Raw genomic sequence first — 10049 nt, forward strand, 5'->3', positions numbered from 1 at the left:
CGGCTTCAGTTAGCAGCAGTAGCGAAGGAATCTCTCCATCGGGTTCAGTTAACAGCCATCGATCGATCGCTCGGGTTCAGTAACGCGTAGCCTGTAGTGCAATCACTCGGGTTCAGTTAGAGCCCAACACCTCGCTCGGGTTCAGTTAGAGCCAACGTCTCGCACACACGCGCGTACGTGTATGAGAGAAACGCGCATCGCTCGGCCCCCGACCTCCCACCGTAACCGGCAACTCCCCGAAATTTTCCTCCCCCTCGCTTCTACCATGGTTTTTTCCGTCATGGACGGCCAAAGAATGTCATGCAGCTGCGTCTCCGGCCCGCCCAAGACGAAAAGCCCATTTTCTGTCATGATTTTTTGTCATAGAAGTAGGAACCCACCACATCTATGATGATACCGGGTTTTATCACAATTATCGTCATAGAAGTGTCATGTGTATGACAGGAAAAAATTCGTTCGGTCCAAAATGTCATGGATGTGTCTTTTTTTGTAGTGAAGCCTTGCGTACACGTCAATTTTTTTAGGAAAGCGTCATCATCAACCTAGTAGGCTCACAAGTCAGCCTCCAAATCTGTGGAAAATAGCATACAAACCATTTGCCATTATTTTTAATAATTTATAGCCCATTTGCTAATTCTTAAGGATATTTTGAAGCCCATATTCCTTTTATTAACATTACAGACCATATTCTAGCCACTCTTAAAAAATTCAACGACGATGGGGTCCGAACTCTTTTAATCATGAAATTTTGAGTCACGTTAAAAATAATTTTAAAAAAATTATATCAAAATACAGTACAAATAAGTTTCTCCACAAAAAAATCAATGATATTTAAAATCTTGAAATCCTAAAAAACGACATTTGAATCTAATTGTCGGTTGGCTTTGGTTTTAAAATTTACAGGCCATTTCTTACTACTTATAACGCATTTTCTGAGAAAGCCGAATACATCCCTCGTCGTCTTGAAAGATTTGTAGCCCAGCAGGGCTGAGAAAAGGAAGTAGGCCTCGGTTGGGTATTCTCCAAAAAACTTAGAACTGGGCTAGTGATTTTCAAAACAATCATCTTCTTTTTTTGACTTGTAATAACGAGGCACCTGCTTACGTAATGACATATGACCCTGGTGGGTCCCTACTGTCAGCCTGTCCACGTACAATCATCTTCTGATTCCTCTCGGTTGTTGACCATGTTGACAACGCCAGACGGCGGCGGGCGCACCGCGAGCGAACCAAGGTGAAGAACGACGGCGAGGCGTCAGACGGGACCGAATAGGAGGCGTGGAAGAGGCGGCAGTGTAGTGGCAGGCGGAGGGGAGTACGAGGGTAACAACATCTAACTCAAGCTTACAAACGGTATGAAAGCCCAAGGATTAATTGTTCATCAAATTTAGACAAAACTCAGATTAAACATGGCAATAACATCTAACCCAACCACTGTTTTTGGCAGTCACAAACGAATGGATCGGTCTGATCCATAAAATCAACATCATGTGGTAAAAAAATTACTAAAACATGACCACAAGTTGTTGTAAATAGAAGCCGGGCACGTTCAGAAGCCCATTTGTCCACCTAAAACTTCTTTTATTTTTGTTGAATATATCCTGCGTCAGAAATTTCTTGTTGAAAAACTTAAACCTCATGGACAATAGTAATCTCACATTCAACAGGAAGAATGTGACAAAACTTCTGTTTGCCTGGTTGGATGCATATCCTTCCATCTTTATTCTCCTCAAACGAATGTCATGAGAACTGAGAAAATCCCGGTGCTTATTACGCCACCAATTTGTTATATGTTTTTCTCCATGTGTTAGTGCCTAGTAGACATGAAGATTGAAAACAGTTAAGGTCTAAAAAAAGAGTATGTTGAAAGAGCGACAGTTGAACGATTAATTCTAGTACAATATATATGGGCTTTGAATGTGCATGAAATCATCACCCTAGCACATCGGTCCCACCGAGTTGTTCCAGTCGGTCCCGTCGAGATTCCTAACGTTCATATTTTTTTTACTGATCGGTGCCACCGAGTTTCACAATCGGTGCCACCGAGACGGACCAAAAATGTGTAACAGTTGAATTTTGTGTGGAGGCTATATATATACCCCTCCACCCCTCTTCATAATTGGAGAGAGCCATCAGAACGTGCCTATACTTCCACCATTCATTTTCTGAGAGAGAATCACCTACTCATGTGTTAAGATCAAGAGAATCCATTCCAACCATTTGAATCTTGATGTCTAGTCTTCCCCAAGTTGCTTTCCACTCAAATCCTTTTTCCATCATAGCCAAATCTGTGAGAGAGAGTTGAGTGTTGGGGAGACTATCATTTGAAGCACAAGAGCAAGGAGTTCATCATCAACACACCGTCTATTACCTTTTGGAGAGGGGTGTCTCCTAGATTGGTTAACTGTCGCTTGGGAGCCTTCGACATGATATGAAGTTGAACCAAGAAGTTTGTAAGAGAAAGGAGATCGCCTACTTCGTGAAGATCTACCCGAGTGAGGCAAGTCCTTCGTGGGCGATGGTCATGGTGGCATAGACAAGGTTGCTTCTTCGTGGACTCTTCGTGGGTGGAGCCCTTCGTGGACTCGCGCAACCGTTACCCTTCATGGGTTGAAGTCTCCATCAACATAGACGTACGATAACACCACCTATCGGAACCACGCCAAAAATCTCCATGTCTCCATTGCGTTTGCCTTCTCCAAACCCTTCCCTTTACCTTCATATGCAATATTTTACTTTCCGCTGCTATACTCTTAGAATTGCATGTGTAGTTTGAGTGCTTGACTTGTCATAATTACTAAAATCTGCCCACAACTAAAATTAAGAAAATGATAGATTTTTAATTGGTCAAGTAGTCTAATCACCCCACTCTATACATACTTTCGATCCTACAAGAGGTAATTCCGCGGTGAACTCTGAGTCCAACTGTAACCAGGACCTAATATAAACACTACTACTGGAGTAGTATCTTGTTTTCGAACGGTCGGTCTATACCGTTCATCACGTAATTCAAGGGCGCCCTTTCTACTTGATCTTGGCTACAATGGTTGCACGACAGCAGCAAAAACCGAGGAGGGATGAGGCTAGTCATTGTTGGGAGTAATTTAGATTAGTGTCATACATACATAAAAGTAGTATCATACATGATTGCATTTATTACATTGTATACTCATTTTGCTTTGGGATGCGTTATGTTAGAGTAACATATTATGTTACTCCAAGCACCTCTCTTTGTCATATAAGCAAATTTGTCTTAGGATGTGCTATGTTACCTGCTCAGGGGCGGGCCCACTTCAATTCATGGGTATTCAGTTGAATACCCATTATTTTTGCAAAAAAAACTATGTATAGATGGTGTATAGTACATACATGTGTAGAGAAAAGGGAAAATGACAGAACGTGTGACATTGTCCACGCATTCAGCCCCAAACAAGGGCCACTCCACACATAGCACATGGCCCATTATCTCCAGGCCCAGTACAAAATAGCCACAGCCCGATGGCCTAATTGCTCGCATGAACCAGAGAACTGCAGAAGTCAATCGATCATAGAACCGGCGGCGCGACGCGTCACATCCCAAATCCAGATCGCACGCGAGGAGGTATGGTTGATCGTGCGGCAAGCCAGCAACGCACGACGGTTGCGGCGTGGACGGCAGCACGACCGCATGGCGCAGGCATCCGAGTGTCCGAGAGAGCTGCAGTATGAGCGTGAGAATCATTTTTCAGTCTCCCGATGTTCAGTTCTGGCTCATAAACAGTACCCATGGCGAGTTAATCTCTCTAATTGGCTTCCTATTTTGAAATCTTAGACTTGTTTGAGAGTTGATACTCCCTATTTTGGCACAACTATATTGAATTTTGAGACTTGTTTGTAGTGATTCAGAAGGATGAAATATTCAACTATCATAATTACTCTAGTATACCTCGCAAAAAAATAAATAAATTACTCTAGTATAATAAATTGATATTTTTTGCAATTTCATGATTGTGATTTTGGTGGTTACATACATTGAAAGGGAATTCTTCTAGCCAGTTAAGAGAAAGACATCATCACCCATTTTGAAGGTGGCCTATAATTGTAAGCTATCTTATCATTTACTACTTTCTATGCTCTTTACATATTAGATGTTGCCACACTATGTTAAACAATTAATACTTCTATATGTTGAATAATTTCAAGTTAAGATCAATTTTACGAATCTACATATTACGCTCAAACTATTATATAGATTATACAATATGTACAATATGATGCTCTAGTCAATTATACACCCAAAAACAAGTCTCTAGACTTTCGGGGGAAAAATATTAGCCTTTGAAAATTTGAATACACACACTTCAAATTCTGGGCCCGCCCCTGTACCTGCTAAGTTACTCCCACGATGACCAGCCCGACGGCAACAGGCAAAGGTGTCGCCGTGTCGCCATAGCTTATCGTCGGCTCTGTCATGGCTAGCCGCGCTAGCATCATTACCGAGCGACGCCCATCGTCCTCCAAATTAAGAGGAGCTCCCCACCCGATGGTAGCGAAACGTTTGACCTTGTTGCCGTGGCGGTCGTGCCACCGCCTTGCCTCTCTCTACTCCACAACTTTTTCTCTGAAGGTGACGCGCTCTATCTAGCCTTTGGCCTCGAAGCTGATATGCCATCATTATACGCCTCACAGCTTCAATCCGGCATGCACGTCCCTTGCAAATGGAAAAGAATAGGACGGCGAATAACCAAGATAAGTACTCTGTCCGCCCGGATTACTTGCCGCAAAAATAGAAAGAAATGAATGTACTACCTTCGGTCATTTTTAGTTTGTATATAACTTTTTCCCGAAGTCAAAGTACCTCTACTTTGACCAAACTTATAAAAAAACATGGACATTTCCAATGCCAAACCGGTACTGTTAGATTCTTTATCAAATGTAGTTTCATAGTATATATATTTGGCATTGTAGATATTAATGTTTTTTAAGATAAATTTGATCAAACTTTGCAATTTTCGACTTACACAAATCTAATGCGGGGAGTAAAAAGGACCGGAGGGGGTATCTAGAACTAAAAACAATTCTAGATACATCCATCTCTATGAGTATATACTACTAGTGTGCCCACTTCACTCATGATCACGAGCAGCACACACACGCAGCGCCAAATCCGACCGGCGTGCAATGGTAATGAAGTACGCGTGCCTCGCCACGCCATTCATCAGAGTAGTTGTAGCAGTAGTAGTAGCAGCAGCCTTGCCAAATCCGCGAGATCACGCATTGCCTTTCGCTCCCCGTCCGAATGAGCCACGAGCACGCACCATACCCTGTACCATATCGTGCTGCTCTCTCCTGGTATTAATTGTGTCTCGCTCTTGCATCGCTACTAAAAATCTGGACGTAGAGTGACATGTACGCCTGCATCGCATCGCAGCGCCAGTGCCCGGAGTAATTAGCGAGCAGCGATCACTGCTCCCGCCATCGCCTCCAAGATCCGGCGTCCCGATTAGCCATGATCCGGAGTCCACAGCACAGCGCACACGGTATGGTTTGACAAAGAGCGTCCGTCCGGGACAGACAGACAGATCCCGTCTCTGAGCTGCGTGCGTGATCACAGCCTGGATGATTTGGACACGCCGATGTCGACGGCGATGTTTTTAACAACGAAATACATTGGCCATCGTCGTCGACGAGAGAGTCAGAGAGAAAGAGAGAGCGAGAGTACTGATCTGATCTGCTCTGATCCGCGTCCCTTATAAATGTGGCGATCTCTTTTTAACTGACGCGGCGCCGCAGATGAACAGGAGCAGACGTAGGCGCAGTGAATGGCGCTGCGCTGCCTGTCTGATGTACGCCTTGGTAGAATCAGTCCGCCGTCTTTACTTTGCTCGTAGTGATGGGGCCGGCGAGGGCGAGGCTCCTACGGATACGGCGGAGCCCTCATCGGCATCCCAGCGAGCTAGCCAGAGCCAGTGCTGTCCCTGTCTGCGGGCCCGGCTGCTCATCCGTCCGATTCCAACAGCTAAAAAGGCACCCACAAATCCCAAATCAACAGCTTGCTTGTTCCTTCTGTCCATGTCCTTTCTCTCACTCTCTTTGCCCCTCACCTTCTCCAAGTGGCAACACAACCAGAGAAGAACAGTTTTGTTCTACTAGTTCACTCATCATCATCATCACCATCATCGCCAGCGTGATTAGATTAGCATGGTTGATGCAGGAACCCAGATGTGAGATGTCAATCATTCATTCACAGTGGGCAGGGCACCACAATCAAGCATCTTAATAATGGTATTTATAATTATAGGCTAGAAACGTACTCCCTCCTTCCATCTATATAGGGCCTAATGTGTTTTTCAAGACAGCCTTTGACTATTGACAAGATTAATAGCACATGAGATGTATACTATGAAAATTATATTATTGGAAGCTCCTTTGACATACAAATTTGAAGGCATGCTTTGTGTAAGTTGCATGTCATATATTATTGCTCTAACGTTTGGTCAAAGTTCGCCTCGAAAAACACATTAGGACCTATATAGATGGAAGGAGGGAGTACGTATTATATATATATAATGGCAATACAAATGATACTATTACACATCTTCAATGCAATCCCCTCTCATTTGAGGGAGAATGGATAGGAAGGGTGCCGCGCTATGTACCGATCGATCTTGGAAGCTTAGCACAAGAAGAAAGGAGATGATGATGATGATACGCAGAGCTAGCCTAAGCTACTACTGTTGCACGGCCGGGTTCCCTTTCTTGTTCAAAAGAATCATTACACCGGAAGGGACTGACGGATGGATTGGTGGAAATTAGAAAGCTAAGACACTGCTAAGGGCCCAACACTGTTAGGTTGAATCTCAGAGTGCTTCCATGGATGGTCGAATGGCAAGCTTCGCTGACTGACTCTCAGGCTCTGCTTCTCCTCTCTATGTACAGCGGTGGCGTCGAGGCTTCCCGTCGGATCGAGCTTCTTCCCCGGTGACGATGTCAAAGCTCCATTTTCATGTGGACCGTCTGCAACGAACCTAAACAGCAAGAATAAATTTAGCATCCGAATCTCGGGTCGAAAGTGATGTGAATGTTCATAATTCAGGCTGAAACTGAAACCGGATGATTTGCACTCACCGTCGTAGCTGTTGGAGGAGGTGGCGAGCTCCTGGCTCTGCCCCATGTCCATCTGAACCACGCTCTGCAGATCTTGCCAGAAAGCCCCAACCTGCACGTTTGCAACCATCACAAGCCGTTCATCATCCTGAACAATGGCAGCAGGCTCCATACGAAACATGGCGCGAGCTCAGGACATACCTGAGAGGCGGCGTCGCTGAGGAAGTGCTGCTGCTGCTGCTGTGAGGAACCCATGGGCCGGCAGAAGGCCTGGTCCAGCGGGTGCATGGCGCCCTGATCGTCGCCCATGCCGCCGTCGGACATGCCGCAGCCGAGAGGGTCGCCGTTCCCCTGGCCCATGTAGGGGAGCGGCGCGCCCGACGCCTCCAGCGGGAAATGCGACGAGCCCTGCTGCAGCTGCCCACATGACTGCTGCTGCATCTGCGATCATCGGAAGCAAAATCAGTCAGAGAGGAGGTGCCGGATGCGGCAATGGGAGCATGCATGCATATGGTAGATGCTTTGTCCTCACATCTTTGGCGAGGAGGCTGGGCAGGTTGTTGAAGTCCAGCTGCGGGTTCACCGTGGCCAGCTTCATGGACAGAAACTGCAAGCAAAAGTTGACAAGAACGGCATAAGTTCAAGATGGCAATTCGTGGGGTTTCATGATCATTTCTGCATCTGTTTTTGGTTGACAATGGGCGAGTCGTGTGTGTATGCATTTGTGTACCTCGACTTGCCGCTGCAGCGACTGCACGTAGTTTATGATCTCGTCCAGCATGACGGCCTTGCCCACCACCTGAAACAGGCAACATTTTCCCGGGTCTCAAATCTGGGCACACCAAGCGATGAAGTGACAACAATTGCGAAATGATGAGTGCAGAATTGTACGTAGTCTCGTACTAGTTACCTTGTTGCAGCCGGGCACGAGGTCCTGCAGCAGCTTCATCCGCTGGCTGATCTTCTCCCTTCTCACCTGAGCAAGAAGAAGAGGAAGCAGAGCATGAGAAATGAATTCTACTGTACCATGAAAATGATCATCAGTCCAACACACACACACACACACACACACACACACACACACACACACAATGCAAGCGAGAGGCCGAGAATTGTACCCTCTCGGCCAGGCTATGGCTGTCTGTGGCCTCGCCGCGCCGAGCCCGGACGTGGATGAAGTCCTTGGGCGGCTCGGGGAGCTTGGAGGCGCCGTCCTTGCCCTGCTTCTTGCCGCCGTTCTCGCTGCTGCTCTGCGCGGCGTTCCCCTTGCCGGAATTCTCCTCGGCGTCCTCCATGGACGTGGACTTGCAGCGCTTCGACGCCGAGTCCTCCTGCACGGCGACGACGGTGGTGCTCGTCGGGTGAGATCATCGACGTTTCGCTCCTTCGAGAACTGAACTGAGCGGAATTCTGTTCGCGCGCGGCGTACCTTGGCGAGGAGATCCTTGGCGGAGGTGGTGGACATGGAGGCGTCCTTGCCCTTCCCCTTGCTGCCGCCGGCGGCCTTCCGCTTCCTCGCATTGCCGTCGGAGCCCCCCTTGAGCGCCATCCCCGCGCCGGCCGACGCCGGATCGGACACCGACGAGTCGTCCCGGGCACTCCCGAGTTCCAGCTCCTTGAGCGCGCCGACGGGGCCGTCGTCCGGGAGGCCGAATTGCGCCGGGCCGCCGCCGTAGCCGCCGCGGGCGTCGAAGCCGGAGAGCCTGGCGGCGCGCTCGGCGAAGCCCGGGTCGGCGAGGAACTGGTCCAGGGATCCCATGGGCATCAGGTTCTCCAGGGTGGGCAGGCCGGCGCCCCCCACCTGCGGCGGCGGGTAGTGGTGGTTGTGGTGGCGGTACTGGCCCATCATGGAGAGGTTGAGCTTGGTGGGCGAGCCGAGCGGCGTGCCGGCGCCGTAGTGCTGCGGCCGGGGCGAGATCCCGTGGAGCGCCAGCCCCTCGGTGGCCGCCGCGGAGCCGGAGGCCGGCGAGGGGTGGCCCCCCGCGTCCATGGAGCTGTCCCAGTTAAGGTTGAGGAAGCCCGCCGTGGCCGGCGGCAGCTGGTCCGGCGGGCCGCAGTTCATCTCCCGTCCTCCCTCGCCGGAATTCCGCAAAGATCCGTCGCCGCTCGCCGCGCCCAAGCAACTGCGCCCAGCCAATCCAACCGCAGACCAAGAAACCGTCCGAATACCGAGCCCGCCGGGAGGAGGAGAGAAGAGCGCCGCGCGCGCGTGCGTGCGTTCGTGCGGTGCGGTGACGGGATGAGAGTGACGCAGGGCCCGAAGAGAGGGAGCAGAGAAGCGCGCGAGGCGAGGGAGGCAGGCAAGTAGGTTGAGCGGAGCAGCGCAGAGCAGCTCCCACCAAATCCCACTACGAGCAGGGTGGTGCTGAGATAAGGCAAAGGCAGGAGCTTTTGGTGTGCGTGACAACGCACGAATGAAGGAGGGAGAGGGGGAGGGGGGAGAAAGTGGGGAGTGGGAAAGAAAGAAGCACCTAAACCAAAGCGAAAAGCTCCCACCGCAGCCGCAGGCGAGCTAAAAGCAGAAGACGGGACGAGGTTGAGGTTGTGGGACGGAGAGTGGTGGTGGGAGACGAGTACTACTAGTAGAGTATGTGTGCGTGTATGATATAGGTCCAGGATGGCATGGGTCAAATTGGACGGGCCATGGGCATCGTCACCTCACCCTTTCCTGCCATGAAACCAGGGAGGAAGGAAGAAGCACCGGAGAGAGCTCGGCGAGGGCGGGGTTAAAAGGGCGAATGGCGACCGACGACGACGCAAACATAAAGAAACGCTGTGCTAGTAGCACAGACAAACATGGCGAAATTTGGGCCTGATAAACAAATTGTTTTACGGCTGCTTGCGCCCTGTTTTTCTGAACCTGGGATATTTTCCAAGTTTTCATTTCAATCGAGAGGTGAAGGCGATGGTCCTGAGCTGCTGATGCCCATGGAACCAATCATTAAATCGTGGAACGGGGGCGCG

The 10049-nt window shown here is 49.1% G+C and overlaps 1 protein-coding gene and 1 long non-coding RNA gene across 2 annotated transcripts; one reads left to right on the plus strand and one right to left on the minus strand.

Moving 5' to 3' along the window:
• Positions 1 to 6234: 6234 nt before the first annotated feature.
• Positions 6235 to 6663, plus strand: LOC123071955 (uncharacterized). Its single transcript, XR_006434671.1, has 2 exons — positions 6235 to 6288; positions 6529 to 6663. It is a non-coding gene; the product is annotated as an uncharacterized lncRNA (long non-coding RNA).
• On the minus strand, positions 6512 to 9817 carry LOC123071954 (transcription factor bHLH77). Its single transcript, XM_044495535.1, has 8 exons — positions 8515 to 9817; positions 8204 to 8416; positions 7996 to 8061; positions 7816 to 7884; positions 7618 to 7692; positions 7287 to 7526; positions 7107 to 7197; positions 6512 to 7006 (listed from the first exon to the last, which is right to left on the minus strand). Exons 1-8 carry the CDS (start codon positions 9145 to 9147, stop codon positions 6969 to 6971), a joined length of 1425 nt encoding a protein of 474 aa, XP_044351470.1. The 5' UTR covers positions 9148 to 9817; the 3' UTR covers positions 6512 to 6968.
• Positions 9818 to 10049: the final 232 nt, after the last annotated feature.

Source organism: Triticum aestivum, chromosome 3B, assembly GCF_018294505.1.
Source record: "Triticum aestivum cultivar Chinese Spring chromosome 3B, IWGSC CS RefSeq v2.1, whole genome shotgun sequence".
Taxonomy (NCBI): Eukaryota; Viridiplantae; Streptophyta; class Magnoliopsida; order Poales; family Poaceae; genus Triticum; species Triticum aestivum.